The 21,177-nt window shown below is 38.4% G+C and overlaps 1 protein-coding gene across 1 annotated transcript in view; it reads left to right on the top strand.

Annotated features, from left to right (window-relative positions):
* The window catches only part of SH3BGR (SH3 domain binding glutamic acid-rich protein), a 95,877-nt gene extending 75,203 nt beyond the window's left edge, over window positions 1-20,674 (top strand). Inside the window, exon 7 of the mRNA XM_006886774.1 lies at window positions 20,549-20,674. Within this exon, the coding sequence (XP_006886836.1) occupies window positions 20,549-20,674 (126 nt within the window). The remainder of the gene's footprint in view (window positions 1-20,548) is intronic.
* Window positions 20,675-21,177: the final 503 nt, after the last annotated feature.

Raw genomic sequence — 21,177 nt, 5'->3', positions numbered from 1 at the left:
AGGGATATTCTTCCACTTCTCCAGGTCTCTTTTTGTTTCTTGTAATAAAGTTTTGTAATTTTCTTTGAATAGATCCTTTGTACTTCTGGTTAGATTTACTCCTAAGTATTTAATCTTGTGATTAGGTATTGTGAAGGGTATTGTTTTTCTTAGCTCCGGTTCTGTATTCTCTTTGTCATTGTAGAGAAATCCAACTGATTTTTGTATGGTGATCTTGTATTCTGCTACTTTGCTGAATTGGTCAAATATGTCCAGTAGTTTTCTTGCTGCATCTTTAGGGTTTTCTAAGTATGCTATTGTATTATCTTCATAGAGAGATAATTTTACCTCCTGTTTATCAATTTGGAAACCTCTTATTTCCTTCTCTTGCTTTATTACTATCTCTAAGACTTCCAATACAATATTGAATAGGAGAGATGATAGTGGGCATCCTTGCCTAGTTGCTGTTCTTAAGGGGAATGCCTTTAATCTCTCTCCATTGAGAACAATATTGGCTCTCGGGTTTGCATATATACTTTTTTACTATGTTTATAAGAAGTTCTTTTATTTATCTATTCTAGTGCAATGTTCATTACCTATCCACTCTTATCCTATTCTGCCAAACCCTCATGCCAGACCTGCTTTATAACAGTGATGCTATGCAGTATTTGTCCTTTTGTGACAGATATTTCACTCAGAATAAAATTCTGCAGGGTCAGTCATGTTGTGTTATATTTTACGAGTTCATGTTTTCAGTGTTGTATAGTATTCCATTGTATGAATATACCATAGTTTTTCTATCCATTCATTCATCTGTTGATGAACACTTGAGTTTTTTCCATCTCTTTTCTATTGTACATACTGCAGCAATAAACATGAATGTGCATGTATCTGTTTGAATGACAGTTATAGTTTCTTCAGGGTATATTTCCAGTAGTGGCACTGCTGGGTCAAATGGTATTTCTAACTTTTTGAGAAAGCACCAAACCACCTTCCATTACGGTTGCACCATTTTACACTCCCACCAGCAGTGAATAAGGGTTCCAATCTCTCCATAACCTCTTGTTTGCTGCTCTGTTGATCTTGCCTCTTGTTGCTGGTGTGAGATGATATCTCATAGTTGTTTTGATTTACATCACTCTTATAACTAGAGATTTTGGACATTTCTTCATGTGTTTACTCATCAACTGAATGTCTTCTTTGGTGAAGTGTCTGTTCATATCCTGTGCCCATTTTGCAATTAGGTTGTTGACTTTTTTCTTGTTGTGGGGCTGATATATTCTATAAATTTTAGATATAAGTCCCTTATCAGATATGTCACTACCAAATATTTTCCCCAGTTTGTGGACTTTCCTTTTTACCCTGTTGGAGAAGTTTTTTGATCTGCACAGGGATTTCATTCTTAGAAACTCCCATTCAACTATTTTGTTCTCTCTTGGTTGTAAGTTTTTCATTATGCTTGGAAAGACTATTCATACCATGGATTAGGGCTTCTAGAGTTCTTCCAAGCTTTTCTTTAACGAGTAACACTACTTTTCAAAGCACAAGATTTATACTAAGGAACTCTGGTGGGTGAGTTCATAGCTTATTGCACTGTTAGTGTATTACATTGCTAACTAAACAGCCATACATCTCATATAGTTGGGAACTATCAGGAGCTCAAAAGGAGCAAGAAGGAGAGACTTCTGTCATTGTGGTTTACTGCCTCAGAAATCTGATGAAGCGATGCTATAGGATAGAATTGACTTGAGGGCAGAGGACATAAGCGTGTGTAAACTTATGCTGTGAAGTCCTCCACACTCATATATCAGCTGATAAGATGGGAGTTCAGATCTATCCACAGGCACCTCAGAGGAAGGTGTGTGGTGATCTTCTGAAATATCAGCCAGTGAAAACCTTTTATAGGACAGTTCTACTCATCTATCTATCTATCTATCTATCTATCTATCTATCTATCTATCTAGTATAACATTATCTTATATATTTACATAATTTTATAAAACATTGCTAGTAGTTGCCATAAGTCAATGCTAACTCGTGATAGTGCTATATGTGTAGACTTGAGCTGTGCTCCATAGGGCTTGGCAAGGCTTTGAACTTTGGATGTAGATTACCAGGTTTATCTTCTGAGGTGCTGCTGAATGGAAACTGCCAACGTATCAGCTAGTAGTTGAGTGCTTAACCTTATTTATTCCACTGAGGGACACCCACACACATACTCATAGAAACATTTCCTTTTTTTCCCCTTAGTAACATTTTAATTTTGTATTGGTTTACTCACAAAATTCATAAACATTGTTTTTCACACCAGATCTTTTCTATTTCCTTTACCCACTCCTCCCTCTACCCATCAAATTTTGCAACTCTATGATTACTCCCCACCCCTTGCCCATCTTAACCCCTCTGCTCCTACCTCCCACCCCTGATACTCATACATGTTTTACTAGTTATCTTTCTATTTCAACAGTAGTGGTCTTTTACACTATTTGTCCTTATGGGACTGAGTTAGTTCACATAGCATAATGCTCTCCAGTCCCTCCTAATTTAGGTAATAATTTTCAAAATCATTGCTCCTGGGCTCTGTGTAGTATTCCATTGTGTGAATATACCTTAATTTTGCAATCTATTCGATTGTGGTTAGACATTTGGGCTGTTTTCATGTTCCTGCTATGGTGAATAACACTGCTATGAACATTGGTGTATAAGTCTCCATTTGTGCCTCAGTTCTAATTTCTTTTAAAAGGCCTTGCTCACTTTGCACCATTTCATTCAATTCTTCATTTGCTTGTTATTGAAAAAAATTGTAAAAACATGCAGGGGTTAAAAATGAGTTCAGCAGCTCTCAGTGATAAACCTGCTAGAGACTGAGCCATAGGCGAACACATCTGACCTCAAATATTTTATGTAGTCAATCAGTACACACTTAGAAACACTCAAGTGATTCCACTAGAAAGGAGAGAAATACTTACCTAAATATATTATATTTGTTTCAGAAAAAATAGCGATGATAACAGCAACCATAAAAATTTTAGTGACATAAACTTATAGACTCCCTCTCCAAGCCTCTAAGTTCTTAGAGAAGGTGCTGACCTATTCAGTAGTAGATTTGTGGTCAGTAATTGAAGTCAAGGAAGATTAGCACTGAAAAACCCATTACCTTGTAACTGAGAGGGTCTTACTTGGACTCTTAGACCCACCAGAAAGACAGGAGCCCGTGGAGTTTCTTGGAGCCGAGTCTGATGACACAGGGTAGGGTGAAGGGCCAGTGATGAGAGGGAAAACTTGGTGAGTGGTTCCCCAGGGAATTAAGGAGGAAAGCAGAAGGTCATCTCAGGTTCCAGGAATTCTCTGTGGAAGGAATTAAAGAGTCACAAGAACATTGAAATACTCTGGAAACATTGCAACTTGCTCTTGTTGTGTTTGGTAAGTTTTTATTAAGGCAAAATAGTTTAAATTGTGTTCTTTGAAAACTCAATAGTCTTATCCAAAAAATCTTTTAAGACGTTGGCTGGATTAACTGCCAGATTACGGTCCTAAAATCACCCTTTTAGATTCCTTCCAAAATGATTCTAGGAAGTTGCTTTTTAAGAGACAAATGCAGTTACAGGTCCTGGAATAGCTGAAACCCTTTGCGTCAGAAGCCTGGGGAAATACATCCCTCTGATTCAGCCATTTCTCAGACCAAATGCCCTTTTCAGAGTATGGTGAGCTGGCCCTCCAGCTTCCTTTCACATCAGTCACCTGTCCTGGCCCATGCCATACCTACCTCTGACCTCTGCTGACACTTATCCTCTTTTCTGACTATGAACCAACCTGCACCTTGCTCTCCTTGGCCAAGTCCTCCACCAAAATCACTGCTGTTTAATATCTGAAGATGCCTATCCTCAGGTTTCCTCCTACTTGCTTTATGCCTTTATATTGAGTTTTTAAAGATCTTGCCTTGACTATATGATTGTGACTATTTTGATCTCAAGAAAAATCTTTGTCAGTATAATTGTTTACCAACTGTAAGAGGCAACACAAGCAAGTCTCAGATTTTTAGGGCCTCTGCCTAATGCTGATGCTTTGTACTTATGTGAGCTGAGAATGGAGCTTCAAATTGCTTAATTTAGTATTGTGTTCTAACACATCCCAAGAGGGATCTGAGGCAGTAGTAGCATATGTAATAAACTTATCCATCCAGGATTGCATTGAGAATGCTGGCGGTGAAGCAATAAAATGACAAAGTCCTGTTCTAGAAGAGCTTACTTCTGTGCAGTTAGTCAGGTTAGTATTAAAAATTACTCAAAGCTTGCTTGATCTCTTGAAGATAAATATTTCTATAAAGTCATTAAGCAATTGCTTTTTCTGTTTAGCTTACCTTTCAAGAAATCAGAAAGCTGATGGAGAGTAGCTATGAGTTAGATTCAGTTCAGTGGCAATGGGTTTGTTTTTTTGAGGTTTACAAGGAATTAGAGCTAGTTAAGATATTAATGAAGATTTCCTATGCAATTGCTGCTCACTAGCTATGCGTATTATTGTCAAGAAAAATATGCTGATGAATATGAAGACATAGGAAGGAAAAAAGATGACGAAGCTTCATCTTACTTAGGGCATGTTGCTAAGAGAGGTTATTCCTTCAGGAGGGAACTCATACTTAAAAAGGTGGAAGGGTGGTGAGAGACAGGGAGACTCTCAACCAGGTGGGTTGACACAGTAACTGTTGCAATGGGCTTGAGAATGTCAGAGATTGTGAGGATGGCACAGGATAGGACAGTGGTCAGAGTAGTTCATAGAGTCCTTGTGCGTTGTACTCGACTTGATGGCGCTAAACAACAACAACGTCTATGGTTCCGAGATCTGTGCCCCTGGTTGAGTCACCTGCTCATGGATAAATGTCAGCAGCACCCTTAGTTTAAGACAGACTACGAAGGAAGTCAAGTAATTCTGTCAGATTTATTTATTTAAAACCCTCACACTCATTGCTATCAAATTAGCACTGATTCTTAGCTGACTTTCCAGCAGGTTTTTGGAAGGCTATAAATAACAAGGGAGGAGATTTTTCATCTTTTTCTCTCACAGTATGAATGGATTCCAACCATCAGAGAAGCGTTGCTCTTGGATGAGCAACATGACTCCCTACAGATGGTGCCTCCAAGAGCTCCCTGTCGGAAAATCAGCCAGTGAAAACTGTGTGGGTGGGAGAAGGATGGGCAATATCCTCCAGTGCATTTAACTGCCTCTGAAAACCCACTGGAGGGTCAGCTGTGGGTCAGTTCCACTCTGTGGTACACAACAATACAAAAGTAGTTCCTTTAACGCAGAGATTAGCAAAGTTCCAAATGTCCAAACTGCCGCGTCAGCCTATCATCTCTGACACTGATCATTCCTCCTTCCTTCAGTCCTCCCTTTCCTGTTTATGTCCTTGAAGTCTGTGATTCCCTGGAGGTCTTCACAGAAACAAACAGCAACAACAAAAACCAACCAACAAAGAAGAAAGCTGTCAGAGGAATCCATGAGATTGTGGATGATGTATGCTGACGTAGGAGATCACAGAGTCTGGTGAACAGGAGCCTGAAGACTGACGTTGTCAGTTGTCGACTGCCAGTTGTTGATTGTTGGCTGTTGATTGTCTGTGCAGTTGGATCAGGTTAAATGCTGTGTCCCAAATGAACAAATACTTGACATTTCACAATCATTCCTTTATATAGGGCTATAAAACCACACTTCCAGGAAAACTAAGGGTGGCAACTTGGATGGTAACCTAGCAGGGTAGAGTTTGTATCCCATTTATCTCCTCAATACAATAAATCGCTCATCTCGAAATGAGGTCCTAAGTATAGACAAAGAGGCTCGAATCACAAATTGGATGGCTATGGATGGAAGGACCATGGTACTTAATTCTCTGTACTATCGATCAAAGAAAATATTTTAAATAGCTGGGTCCTTAAGTTGGAAGGCATTCCAAGTATATAGTGTCCATATAATGGACTCAAGCGTACAAATGGTCGGGAAAATAGTGCAGGACCAGGCAACATTTTGTTCTGTTTTATATGTGGTTGCAATGAGTCACAGTAAACCTGATGGTAACTAAAAATAAACGTGTGAAAGTTGAGACTAGCAGTTCTTCCTGAAAGACTCTCTACCACACTACAGGCCAACTCTGCGGCAGACCACGTTTTTAATAGTTTCTATCTTTTTTTTTAAATCAAGGTGACATTGTTAAAACACTTACTGCTGATTGAAAGATTGGTGGTTCAAATCGATTAGCTGTTCTCTTTTTATTTACTGTTTCCTCCTAATTGTGTCTGAAGAAGAATATGGTTGAGCGTGATTTGACGTCAGTTTCTGCCATCCACATTGTCCCCGGAAACTTGGTTACAAACCACAGTGGCAAAACAGCTATGAGATATCATCTCACCCCAGTAAGAACAGCAAAATGTAACAGAACCGCAAGCAACAAATGCTGGTGAAGTTATGGAGAAACTGGAACCTTTATTCACTTTTGGTGGAAGTGTAAAATGGTGCAACCACTGTGGAAGGTGGTGTGGTGTTTTCTCAAAAAGTTGCAAATAGGGATACCAATTGGACCAGCAATTCCACTACTGGGAATATATCCCAAAGAGACCATAACTGCCACCCAGGCAGATATATGCACACCCATGTTTATTACAGCTTTGTTCACAATAGCAAGGAGTTGGAAACAACCTAAGTGCCCATCAACAAATGAATGGATAGAGAAGCTGTGATATATTCACACAATGGAATACTATGCTGCATTGAAAAACAAGGAACTCATGCAATATTAATCAAAATGGGTGACTCTGGAGAACATTATGCTGAATGAAGTATCTCAGTCACAAAAGGACAAATACGGCATAGTGCCACTGTTGTAAAAGAGGACTGACCTCAGGGTTGGGGGTAGACTGAGAAAGATGGTTTAAATAATGTGTACTGCATTGAAACAGATGAGGGAGAAAACTGTTTAGAAGGGATATATGATTGGGTATTTTTGTCATGACGGGAGTGCAAAGGGAAGACTGCATGGTGGAGCAGACCTTGGGGGAGGGATTGTAAAACAAAGAAAGAATTTTTCTTTTTCTTTTCCAAGAGGGGAGTGTTCTGGGGTAGAGGGTTGGAAGGGGAGGAAAGTGCAACAATGAATGAATGGAAATCCAAAGTCTCTGTAAATTTTAATTGAAATTAATAATAAAAAAATTAAAAAACCCAAAAAACTCTGTAATAAAAATATTGGTATATGGGAGGGACTACAGAGCATTATGAAAATTGAACTAACTCAGTCTCATAAAGACAAATACTGTATAGGACCATTATTGTAGAGTGTGTACAAGGATCCAAGGAGAGGGGGCTTAAAAATAGGGTCACACAATGTGATGGGTGGAGAGAGGAATTGGTAAAGGAAAGTGGAAAGATCCAGTGTGGAAAAACAGTGTATATGAATTTATGAACTTTGTATGCATACCAATATCAAATTATTATCTAACTTGAGAGGAAATGAAGACTGTTATGCTGAGTGAATTAACTCAGTCCTAGAGGAATAAATACTGCATAAAACCATTATTGTAGAATGAGTATGAGGATCCAAGGGGGTGGGGTAGAGATTGGAAGCAGAGCGGTGAGGATATGTGGCTGGGGGAGGGATTAACCATGGGGTTGTTGTATAATCGGATGGGTTGGGGGGTGAGGGAAATAGGATCTAGTGTGAAAAACAATGTTATTTTAATTTTGTAAATAAACTAGTATAATAAAAAAAATACATTTTTTTAATGTTGGTTAAGAATAAAACCAAAAAACCAACAGTGGGCAACAGATACTGTACATCATTAGTGCCTTAGTGAAAAGGAATTACACAGCCAACCCAAAGGCTCATGGTTCAAATCCACCTGCCACCCCAAAACAGAAAGATGGGCAATCTCATCGCAGTAGATAGCCTTTGAAAACTCAGTAGAAGATCAGCTATAAGTTGTTTCTGACTTGATGGTAAAAAAGAAAAACTGTGTTGCTGGGAGAGCTTTCTATATATCACAGATTGCCAAAAGAACAAACACATCTGCTTTGGAAGATGTGTAACCGGGGTGCTCCTTAAAAGGCAAGGATGGTGAGACTTCGTCTCACATACTTTTCCCTTGGTAGAGGACATTGTGCTTGTAAAGATGGAAGGTCACAAAAGGAGAAGATCTTCCAGAAGATGGAACGAGACTGTGACTGTAACAATGGGCTTAAGCACAGCAGAGATTGTGAGGATAATGCGGGCTCAGGCCTGGCTCCAATCTCTGGTACACAGGGTCACTGTGAGTCAGAGTGAATTCGACAGCACCTACCGCAACCAACAATAGTTTTTAAAAGACTCCAGACTCTATGGCTCTGAACTATGAGTGTGACACAGGCAGGAGAGAGAGGACATGGCTCTAGCACAGGCTCCTGTGCTTTATGCAGGGAAATTGGCAGTAACTGTGGCCACCACTGTGCCTGATGTTCATGTGGGAGGAACAGCAGGCAGAGCTGAGCGTGCTCCAGTCCATCCCTGCTTGCTTCTTCTCACTCTGCTCCCCACCGTGTTCTCTCAGCTACCTCCATGTCCTTGTTTGTCCAGAGAAGGGCCTAGCTAAGAGGCTGTGTGTGAATATAAGACAGCCTTCAGCTTTGCTGGGTCATAATTCCATAGCTTACTGCCTGAGCTATAAGACAGTAAGGGCCTGCTTTTTCAAATCACATCCCTTCACTTTATTAGTTATAGCACTCTGGCTCCAGGGAGGTTTTATCACAGGGCCATTCTGGGTAAGGGTGGTAAAAGCTCTTGTTTCCTTCTTACAGTTGACAGAGAATTCTTGGGTGATGCGCACAGCTAGATTTGAGTCTCTTTGGTCATCTCAGAACACAGGTCTGGAAATCAATCTATCTTTCAAACAGTGGAAGGTAGTTCTAATTTGACACACATCAAAGCGCTGGGAGTTGGAAATGACTTCATAGCAATTGATAGATTTGAAAGAACAAACAGGGAGGAGTCTTGGTGGCATAGTAGTTGAGCACCGGACTTCTAGCTGAGATTGACAGTTAAAAACTGCCCAGAGGCTGTATGGGAGAAAGGTGGCATTCTGCTTCTATAAAGATAAAAACCCTTTGGGACAGTTCTGTTGGGGTCTCTGTGAGTTGGAATCAACTCTAGGTACCTAACATCAACAACAATAACAACGTTTTGTGAAGATGTAGTTTAATTCTGTCACCCTAATCCAGGGGAAATAGACTTACTGGAGTCTCTGGTGACCTTGCCTACTCTTACTTAGCAAATGTCTTTAACTAGCACACAGTTCAGAAGTATTAACTTTTGTCCTAATAGAGGATGAGCTTTTGATTTGCTTTTATTAGGCACACTTACAAAGCATACTTATAATGTCACAAAGAATCCACTCTTGCTCAAATATTTATTTACTCGCATGTGTAGTCTGAGTTTTACTCAAAACCTCTGTAGAATTTCCGTATGCTTTGATTATAGAGATAAAATTATGCACATTATTAAGCAGCATTACTAATTAATTACTTTTTCTCAGGGGGATGAGTGATGTAAAAATTCCTTTAATTTCATAATATTCCAAGGGTTTGAAATATAATATGTGAGATAATTAGGGATCCCTCAATGATCATGTGTTTGCTATTTACATATTTTATGGATAATGTATCTTTCACTTTGATAATTTGGTATTTTATTAATGTGCTTAATTTTTTTAAGATTCTACTTTAAATTCACTAGAATTTATGGAATTTCTTTAATTTCTGCTTATGGAATTAAGGAAGAAGAAGAAGAAGGAGAGGCAGCATCTAAAGAGGTACAGTAGTGTATTTAAGTTATATGTAATTAGCTTACAACTTGTCTTTTAGACTTGAAAATTACAGCCATATTCTTCATGAAGTAAAGGAGTTGCTAGAACCCACACGCTGTATGCTTTTACTTCTTAAGAAGGGAAAGAAATAGACAGAACATAGATTTATCACCAGGAAGTGAATGAGGAAATAGGACTTATCTCTGAACCCTTTTTATTTTTTTATCCTGTTTTATTTATTCATTGTTGCACATTTTCTCTCCTCCTTTCTTCCCCCTCACCTAGCCCATCACACAATGCACCCCTTGATCCAGGTTGTTTTTATACATATAATGCATAATCATGTATTCCTTTCAAGCAGTTCTTCCCCTCACCCGTATGAACCGTTTATGAGTCTCCCATGGAGAAAGTGTCTTCAGTTTCTCCTTATGGAAGTTCAGCTGAACCAGATCATTAAAGGGACATTCCTTTTTCCTCCTTTCTTCTTCACCCCATTGCATTAAAAAAGCCCACATTACAGTCAAGTCAAAACTGACTCATAGTTGACCTTCCACTGGATTTTCAGATTGCCCGCCTTTCTCTTTTGGGGACACTGGGGGATTTGAACCACCAGAGAAATAAAGATGACCGAGTTTTAAAGTGACTTACATGTATTAAATCTTTCCAAACACTTCACTGAATTTGTATATGAGAATTAACAGTGTTCTTTTAGTTCTCCTATTTCATTGATTTCCATGATATTTCTTTAAATACCATATTAATAAGACTATAACTTACAGTAAAGCACAGTGGGAACAAACATAACCAACTGTGGTAAGTGAAGACTTTGCTGGGTAGCGATGCCAAACCCTCAAGCTCTCATTATGTTCTATTTAACAGTCTGTGTGATTTAAGAGAGAATGTAGACTTCAGTGGTGGTTCTCAAGATGGGACACCTGAACCTGGCAGAATCAGCCTTGCCTGGTGTAATGTGGTATAAGCAATCACCTAAATGCATGAAAGAGAAGAGTCAGCACCAGTTAGTTCTTGTGAGATAGATGGAAGTCAGACATACATCTGTTCTTCAGCTTCACCATTTCCAACACCAGCTGTTTCCCTCGGAGAGCACTGTTTATACATCTGCCATGCTTCATAATTTATTGCGATGGCCACACATAGCTTGCAGACCATACTTTGTATTTAAATGATTTATTAAATATATAACAGGTTACACCTTAGAATCAGGAATTATATAAGGAAAGTCTGGAAGATTCCCCTAAATGGAAAGCATGTCACTGCCTTCTTCAGTGCAAGACAGGCCTCCCAGCTCCTCTTAACCCTGCAGGCAAGTTGGCAACCTATCTCTCGGCCAAGCTAGCAGGCCTGGCACTTGGCTGGCTGGGCCTCTCTGCTGCTGGCTTCTCCACCATCAGCTTCTCAGCTGCTAACTGCTCATTCATGATATTTACAGAACATTTAGAAAAAATATATAAAAGAAGAAAATAAAAGCATCTTAACAAGCTTTCTACCAAGAGATAACTGTTAGCTACACACATATACACCCTACACATTTATCAAACCTCTTTTATAATTGACTTTATTTTCATGCATATTTGGAATGTGTATATTTTGCACTAAACATAGATATGCCTAATTTTAAAAGTTAATTTCTCATACTGATACATTTTCTTAGGTTTAAAGAGTATTTCTAGTTTATTCTGCACCATAATTTCTCATTATTGAAAAGTCAGCTCTTTGCAACAATTATTTCTTTAGCTTTGTTCTAACTTATAGAAAGAATTTGGCAATTTCTTTTTTGGTTGCAAAAACGAGATAAACCATTCATTTGAAAATAATTCCAGGTTTTAAGCTAGGTCTCTGAGATCTTTGGCTTGAAGAAATTAGCTTGTTATATAACAAAATAGAAACAGTTTGTACATTTCAAGGCTTCATCCCTTCTCAAAGAATTCTGTTTGCTGAGATTCTTTTTCTAACTGCTTTCTTAATTTTCATAGGTAATTGAGTGAGAATAGTCTGTTAATTTAAATGAAAACTATGCGCTTAGAAGGACTCATGGAACGCCTTAGAATTAATATACTGTTCTGTAGCAGCATTGAGGAGTGTGTGTTTAGAAGGATGTTGCCTGTGTTTGCATGTGTGTGCACATGTGTGAGTGTGTGTCTTTGTGTGTCTCTCTGTGCGCATGTGTATGTATGTGTGCATTGGATGGGGGTTATGAGAGGTACTCAAATCTACTTTGAGATTTTACAGCCTTTTCTCACTGTAACTTTTGACCTTTAAATATCTTGGTAATAATGTAATTTTTGTTAAAATAAGGCGGAAGAAGTTGCTGAGGAGGAAGGAGAAGAAGAGGCAGAGGAAGAAGCTGATAAAGGAGAAGGAGAACCAGGAGAAGAAGAAGAAGAAGAAGATTCGTAGGCCTGTTTATGCTTTGTTTCTTCAAGTTTTCCAGGTAACTACATAATTTTTGAGTTGGATAATGTATTATAGTATATTGTCTATATCACATTTCAGTATATGATGAAGGCAAAGTGGATTCCAATCTACATACACCTACCTCTCTTCCCAAGACACTGGTCTGTGCTTCCTTTAGTACCTCAGGGCTGTGACCCCATTAGGTCCATGTCTTGGACACTGGGGAGCCTCAAGGCTATGAACACAAGAACACTTGATGTGTGGTCAATAGGAAAATGCCTATCTTGAGGTGGGAAGAGCTGTGCTGTGTAGTTATTTCCTCTTCTTCCTCTTTGGAACCCTCCTTTAAGAGAAGGTACAAGAAGAGTTCTTTTAAGAACATTCTAATACACAGACTTCTCCACTAATATACAGTGCAGATCTACAAGTAACAACAAATGATATTCATAACAATGGCAATAACAAACTTAAAAAAAATCACAACTGCTGTCTGTTGATTCATGAAGGAATGTTATTGCTGTGAGAGTTCTAGTGATAAGTTCCTGATATTAAATTTTCATGTATATATATGTATAAACTAGGACATTCAAGTAGAGACATTCTGGAAGGCACCTTTAACAAGTAAGGGTCTACTGCCTCATAATTTTACATTTATATTGATGATGAAGAGAAGTTATGTTCTTAAGAGCTCTGTAAATGCCTGCTAAGTATATGAATAAAATAATGGTAGTACCCGAGGGTGGTGGACCAGTAAGTGCTACGTATGCGTTTGATATTACTAGACATTTTGTAAATATTGTCGTAAATGTGATATTAGTAGTATTGTTTGGCACCGCACCTAAGTTTGATTCAGTAGTTTCTTCTTTAAGGGCAGTAATGCTTATATTTTGACTTTCTTTACTTCTGCTTGATTAAAGTGCTTTAAAAGTTACAGCATTTTTATTGTGCCAGTTATAAAAAATGAATGGAAAAAAATGACATAATTTAGAAAGAGTCCTTGTTGCTGTTCAGTGACTCTATTGTTAGGTGCCGTCAAGTCTAAACTGACTCATAGCTGACCCCTCGGGGGATTTTCAGAGGCTGTAAGCCACACAGCATGGGATTTCTCTTTTGTCTTTGCGATAGAAGCAAAATAAAAAGACATGTTGAATTGAGAAATCTGTTGTCACAAAAGGCTCCAAAGTGCTAAAGAGCAATGATGTCAGTTTAAAGACTAAGGTGCCCCTTATCCAAGCCATGGTGGTTTTGTGTACTTTCTGTGCATCTAAAAGTTGGATAATGAGTAAAGATAATAAAGAAGAATCAATGCTTTTGAATTTAGATATTGGAGAAGAGTACTGACTATCCCACGGACAGTCAAAGAAGAAACCAGTCTTTCTTGGAAGAAGTGCAACCAGGGTGCTCCTTAGAGGCAAAGTTGATGAAACTTCTTGTCAATAACTTTGGACTTATAGAAGGGCCAATCCTTGGAAAGGGAAATTATGCTGGAAAAAGTGGGGGTCAGATAAAGAGAAGAAGACCCTTAACAAGAAGGATTGACATAGTGGCCGTGCCAATGGTTTTTGAGCATATCAGAGATGATGATGATGGCAAGCTTCAGATAGCTTGTTCATAGGGTTGCTATGAGTCATAATTGACTCAACGGCACCTAACAACAGCAGCAGGCTGTTAGAACTCCTTCTGGGCTGATTTAAGACATTCAGAATATAGTTTGTGGCCAACAGAGTTTGTTGTATCTCTGAAAACTTTTAGTTTGGTATCAGTACACACAGAATGTTGTTGTGAGGTCACCACACCTGACAGTGGAGGAGTGAAGGAGAGAGCATTTCACATCCTAAACCTCCCCTCACAGAGAGGGCCACCAATCTGCTCTGCTATAATATGGCAGTGCTCTTAGGCAGCTCTGCAAACCATTTGGCTAAAAAAAGAAACTTTTTTTTCCATTTTTTAAAATTTTTTTTTAAATTTTGTGTGCGTGTACCGTCAAATCAGATCTGACTGGTACAGGAGGATATTGCACCTCCTTCTCCGGCAGAGCGTCTGGTGGATTTGAACCGTGTTCCTCTGGGATTGCAGTGCAGCTTCTTACCACAAGGCCACCAGAGCTCCCCTTAAAAAAAAGAAACTTTATTTTTTTGTATTGCGACTTTAAAATGTTCCAGACATTTTGTTAGGGAAAATCGTTTCAGAGAGAACATAACAATACTTAAGACTAAAAGAATTCTTCCTGTACTTGGAATTATAGTCAGAATCATAAGCTGATGATTGAATCCTAGGAGAAAAGGATATATAATGTGAGATTCTAAAATCTGTTTTCCAAAAGAAGGTCACCTGATGAACCGAAACATGGAATCCACTGCTGTCAAGATAATGCTAACTCGTAGTAACCCTCCATCAGTTTTCCAAGGTTGAAAGTCTTATGTGCCCATCTTCCTCATGGGGTACTCGTGGTGGATTCAAAGCACTTACCTCTCCTGTTTTGTTTTTCTTCCCCCCAGCAGCACAACACATAGCATATTATGCCACCTGCAGTAAACCATTTTAAAGTCAACTTTTGACCTCTGACAATCCCAAACACAGTGACCCAACTCTTGTAATCTATGGAGTTTACACTGGCAGATTTATCTGAAATAAATTCCTAGACTTTTCTATCTTGCTTGTCTTGGACTAGAAGCTCTACTAAAACCCATTCAGCATCATAGCAACATGCTAGCTTCCAATGAAAGAGGGTAAAGATTGCATGTGAGATGCTTTCGCTGGGAATTTAAACCTGAGCTTCCTTGATGAAAGGTGAGAATTCTACCATGAAACTACCACGCCTCTCTAATATAGCCACAAGACATTGAGGCATTTGCTGCAGAAGATCAAGGACTATTGTATTCAATATAGATTACATTTCAATAACAATAAAACAAAAATCCTCACCACAGGGCCAAGGCAACATCATAATAGAAGAAAAGTTAAACTGCCAACTATTTAGTCTTGCTTTGGATCCACAATCAACAGTCTTGGCACCAGCAGTCAGGAGATCAGGAAATGTGTAACATCGGGAAAGTCTACTGTCAGGGACCTCTCCAAAGTCTTGAAGAGCAATGGTGTCAATTTTAAGACTAGAGTGTCCCTGATTTAGGCCAGTTTCCCCCCAATCATTTGCTATGCATCTGAGAGCTGGATAATGAATAAGGATGACAGAAGAATTAATACCTTAGAGTTGTGGTGTTGGAGAAGAGTGCTAAATATCCCATGACTGACAAAAGAACAAATAGGTAAGTTGAAGAAAAGGCAAGGATGGTAAAACTTTATCTCACAGATTTTGCACATGTTGTTAGAAATGGCTATTCCTTGGAAAGAGACATCATGCTTGGAAAGGAGAAGGATCAGCAAAGGAGACAAGGATCCTCAATAAGATGGACTGAAACATTGATTGCAGCCATGGGCTCAAGTATGACGGAGATGGTGAGAACGGCACAGAATAGGACAGGTTTGAGATTTGTTATTCATAGGATCATTATGAGTGTTACTTCACTTGAAGGCACATAACAACAACAACAACAACAACAACAACAACATAACTAATCTGTGAATTGAACCTCTCTCTTTTTTTTTTGTTATGCAGTATTGCTTTAATGTTGCACAGTATTCCATCTTGTGTATGTACCACAGTTTCCTTACCTATTTTCCCTTTATGTCACTTACCCCCCTTTTTAAAATTATTATTAATTTTAATGAAGGTTTACAGAGACTTTGGATTTCCATTCATTAACTGTTTCACTTTTCTCTCTGCCCAGCCTCCCCCCTAGTTTGCTCTTCTCTTTGAAAAGTGAGAGAAAAATTCTTTCATTGTTATACAATCCCTCCCACCAAGTCCACTCCACTCCACTCCACTCCACTCCACTCCACTCCACTCCACTCCACTCCACTATGCAGCCTTCGTTCTGGACTCCTGTTATGACCATACCTAATCGTATATACCCTTTAAACAATTCTCTCCCTCATCTGTTTCAATGCAGTATACATAATTTAGCCTCTCTCAGTGTCCTCCCAACCCCAAGGTCAGTCCCATTTTACAGCAGTGGCACTATGCAGTATTTTTCCTTTTGTGACTGAGATATTTCATTCAGCATAATGTCCTCCAGGGTCACCTGTTTTGTATAATAAATAACCTCTCTACTTTCCATGCTGGCTTTGTGGTAGGGAATTGTGCTACTAACTCAAAGGCATGCAGTTTGAATCCACCAGCTGCTCTAAAGGAGAAAAATGAGCAATCTACTCCTGTGTGATTTACTGCCTCTGAAAACCCACTGGAAGGTCCGCTATGAGTTCATTCCATTTCAACAGTTCATAACAACAACAACAATAACAGTTTCCTGCAGCCCTTAAGGAGTTTCAGCACTAACCCTGGCTGTAAGCATTCACCAGTAACTCCTAGGGAGAAAGATGCGCAATCTTCTCCTGTGATTTACAACCTCAGAAACTCACCAGAGGGTCAGCTACAAGTCAGTTCTGACTAAATGGCAGTGAGTTTGAGGTTTGTAAAGTTTACTTTCCATGAAAATGTAGCAGAGAAATTGTAGTAGCAGTTAATGATTTCCTTATGAGTTTGATATGTGTTAACACAGATAACGACACAAACTGACCTATTTTCCTTTAAATTTTTTAAAATTGTAATTTGAATGAAAAGTTTATAAAACATATTGGTTTTTCATTTGGTCATTTGTACAGTTTTTAATAACCTTAACTACAATATCCACAGTGTATTATCATTTCCCCCTCTCCCTCCCTGTTGTTCTGATTTCCATTAATCCTTCTACTTTATTCCTTCTTGCCTTTAGAGCTTTATCCTTTGACCTTATGTAGTTAATTATTCTAAAGATTGAGTGCCTTCCTGGTGTTATTTTTCCCCTTAAAAACTTATCTAGTGTTTGGCTGAAAATTGAGCCATGGGAGTGAGTTTTAAGTTTGAAGGATGACTAATAAGAATGGCAAAGGATAGAACAGGGTTCACATCTATTGTTCATAGGGTCGCTATGAATTAATTGTAGTTAACTCAATAGCACCTAACAACAACAACAACAACAAAGGCCACAGTCTTGGAGGTTCCACTGGTCATTATTGGACCAATAATATTGTTTTGGTTTGTTTTTTTTTTAAATAAATTTCATGACAGTTTCTTTTTTCTCTTCCTACCATAAAGAATTGAATAAAGTTAGATATGTTTCAACTTAGCAGCCTTATTTTGTCATGTATTTATTAGCAAAACTGTGTCCTCTTAGAAGAAAGACTTTCAAGGCTTTGTAAGAAACATGGTTGGCTTTGTGAGACTTTTAGTCTTGAGAATCAGTAGGATTATTTTTAAAAATACAATTCTTCTTTTTTTAAATAAGTGAAAAATTTAAAATAACATTGATTTCTCATTCAATCATTTAAATGAATTTCCTGCTATATAACATTATTTACCGTTGATTGATGCCATTAATTAATTAATTACAATATCCATTCAACTCTTAGGTGGCTTAGTAGTAGCAAGGAGTTGTGCTTCCACAACAACAGTCAACTCTTTATTGTGTGTTGCCTATTGCCTTTCCTTTCACCCATCTTACCTATTTATTAATTGTTGCCCTCCTCTCACTCCCTTCCCATCCCTGTTATCTTACCAAGATTCTTTCTCTCTGCATATCTCTCCTTGTTGTTGTTGTTGTATATCATTGAGTTTGAAGCCTATCCTTAGATGACCCTCCCGTGGGTTTTCAGAGGCAATTAATCACATAGGAAGAGATTGCTCATCCTTCTCTGGTGGAGCCGCTGGTGGATTCTAACTGTGTGCCTTCGGGATTGCAGCACAACTTCTTGCCACTATGCCACCAGTGCTTAGCTTTTCCTAATAGTGGTCTTATCCCATGATTGTAATTTTTGTGACCGATTTATGTGACTCAACATAATTTACTTTAGATTCATCATGTTGCACAGTATTTCACATATTCTTGATAGTTTTTTAGTGATCCGGAACACTCCATTGTGTGAATATGCCATAATTTCTTTAGCCATTCTGTTAATGGACGCTTGGGTTATTTCCAACTCTTTGTTATTGTAAATTGTGCTTCAATAAACATGACTGTTTATGTGTCAGATGGTGCCACAGCATATATTTCTTTGGGACATAGACCTAGTAGTGGGATTGCTGTATTGAGTGGTATCTCTACTCCCAATTTTCTAAGGAAGCACCGAACTGCTCCAGAGTGAGTGCACCATTTTATAGTCCCACCAGCAGTGTATGAGCGTTCCAATCTCTCTATAGTCTCATCAGCAGTTATTGTTTGCTGTCTTACTGAACTTTGTCATTCTCCTGGCCTTGTTTTTCTGAGAAAAATGTCATTTTATTTTCTTACACTTGAAGACAAACAGTGACTAATAGTTTACAGAGTAAAAAATAATTTTTTCCTTTATTGCATGAAGGTTGTGGTGAACAAACTCCATTTGTCTTAAATGGTCTTTCTAAATATTTTTCCCCTTTTCTTTTTTAGGAAACAGAAGCCACAAAGTAACATTTCAACCAGTCTCCCTACCACCAAACAACAAAATGGCTCTGGCCCTAGGCCAAACACAATGCACCTTTCCAAGATATCAGTGGCCACGAGGAATTATCCTACTTGGCACAGATAGATGTACCTGGACATACCTACTCAATCACGTTAATATGAAATGAAATGTGAAGACAACATATATGTCTCCTCTTGTGCCTGAATTTTTAGGCTTCGTTAATTTTTTTCCCCGTGCATGTCCTAGATCTTTTAACTCACACTGTAAAAAAGTGATATCAAGGAATAGAACCCCTCTTCATAAAATAACAGAAATATTCACTCTGTATGTGCTGGTTGCTATTTGTCTCAGAATTAGCTCAGAAAAGGAATATGCCTTCCAGAGGACAATCATTTAATAAAGATTACTAGCAAATAGTTTATTCCAAGGAGCATTATTTCTTGATTTATAGTCTCTACTTGAATTTGTCTGAACTCCAACCGTCTGTTGCCAAGTCTGAATCATCTGTTGAACTTTTCTGTCTGCACAGGGATGGATGTTCTCTGTTATACTGATGATTTGGTCCATGTTTTCAGTTGCACCGATTATCTTGTTACGCTGTCTTTTGTATTCATTGCTGCCTTTGTTATCTTTGAAGGCTTATTTAAATGTAGCTCTATCATCCACCTTTGCAAGGATGGTGGTAAGGACAAATAAACTTGCAGTTTAGGGCATTCTGCATATATCTGAAGCTAAAGGGAGTGGCTGCTTCTGTTTATCCTGCTGGTTATTGATTTGCAACCATAGCTGCTATGGTGCAGAGTCAGTTACTTTAATTTTGCCTTCTTGATTACCCAGGGTGTTTGTTCACCCACAACTCATCTGGCCCTGATGACTTGTACCCCAGGTAAGTTTGATAGCATTTCTCTGCTTACCTGCTTGCAGGTATGTTTATCACAGATATGTTTATTTCTTGAAAAATTTTGTTGGTGTCCATTCTCTCTCTGCTTATTGCTTGTATTTTTGTTGCAGTAAACACTGCTCCTCTGCATTTGGAAGAGTTTGTCTCCAGGCAGTGCTGTTTTTCTGTTTACTGTTAAGCGTGGTGGTTGAGTTTGCCTATGTATTGTTGCAGTCGTGAGTGTTTGTGTCATCAGGGAGTCTATGCCGCATTCGTGGAGGTCGTGTGATCACATGAACTCTGGCAAGCAGCTCTTTGCTGGTTACCCTAGTAACAAAAAGAGGCATCTGGAAGAAAATTATGATTATTTCGATCCAAATCATTGAATTAGATTACTGATCCCCCCCTTTGCTAGTAATAAGTTGAAAGATGAGAATGAAGTGGAAATTTATATCATTAAAATGAATTTTATTTTTATTTCATTATATTAAATTACACTGTACTAAGGAGCATGGATAATTTTATCACAAACCTACACATAAATTGACCTTAAGTTTTTATTGTTGTTTATGACTGAATTTTTGTTGTTTCATGGCAGAGTAGAATGGAAATATATTTATTTAGCTAGGTGCTAGTTTTTATCTGATTGTTCATACTTATAAATGAAAATAATTAGTCATGATACTATTAAGTAAAGGTAATACAATAAATAGACCACTTACGTAATTTAAATAAATTATTTTCTTATACTGTTTTTCTGAAGTCAGAAAATTAATATTATAGGAGAGGGTTTCATTACTAATACTTCATTTTGTTTATGATAACTATAAAGATGCAAAAATCACTAGACTGACATTACATAAGTGGTAATGGGGTCTCTAAGTGATGCAAATGGTTGATATTCTTGCCTGTTAACCAGAAAGTTGGGGACTCACGTCCACCAGGGGCATATCGGAAGGAAAGGTGTGGTGATTACCTTCTGAAAGATCAGCATTGGAATCCCTATGGAACCTGTTCTATTCGGACACACGTGGAGTCTCCATGAGAAAGAGGCAATGCGTGACAAGTAATTTAAAAAATTGTGTCAAGTTTTCCTCTGGACTTGATTTTATCTTTCACTTTGATCTTCGATCATTCGTGAGGGAAATAGCCAGATATGGATTATATGACAGTAAAGTATATTTTAAGCACATACACATGTACAGAAACACACATTATTATTATAGAAAGCTGTTAGAAACAAACCTACATCGTTGTTGTTGCTGCTGTGTGCTGCCGAGGCGACTACAACTCATAGCAATGCTTTGAACAATAACTCTGAATTTTGCCCTATTCTGAGCCAGCCTCACCATCTCTGACATACCTACCCCTAATTGCCATTGTCATTGTGTCAATCTACTTAATTCAGAATCTTCCTCTCCTGTGCTGACCCTCTACTTTTTCAAGAATGTTGTCCTTCTCCAAGGACTGGGCCCTTTGGCAACATGCCCAAAGTGTGTGAGATGGAGTTTCAAAATCCTGGCCTCGAAGGAGCAAACTGGTTTTACC

Source organism: Elephantulus edwardii, unplaced genomic scaffold (assembly GCF_000299155.1).
Source record: "Elephantulus edwardii isolate Elephantulus edwardi_28Jun2011 unplaced genomic scaffold, EleEdw1.0 scaffold00051, whole genome shotgun sequence".
In the NCBI taxonomy this organism is placed as follows: domain Eukaryota; kingdom Metazoa; phylum Chordata; class Mammalia; order Macroscelidea; family Macroscelididae; genus Elephantulus; species Elephantulus edwardii.
Note: the sequence above shows the minus strand (reverse complement) of the source record. Positions and strands in the feature narration are given on the sequence as shown.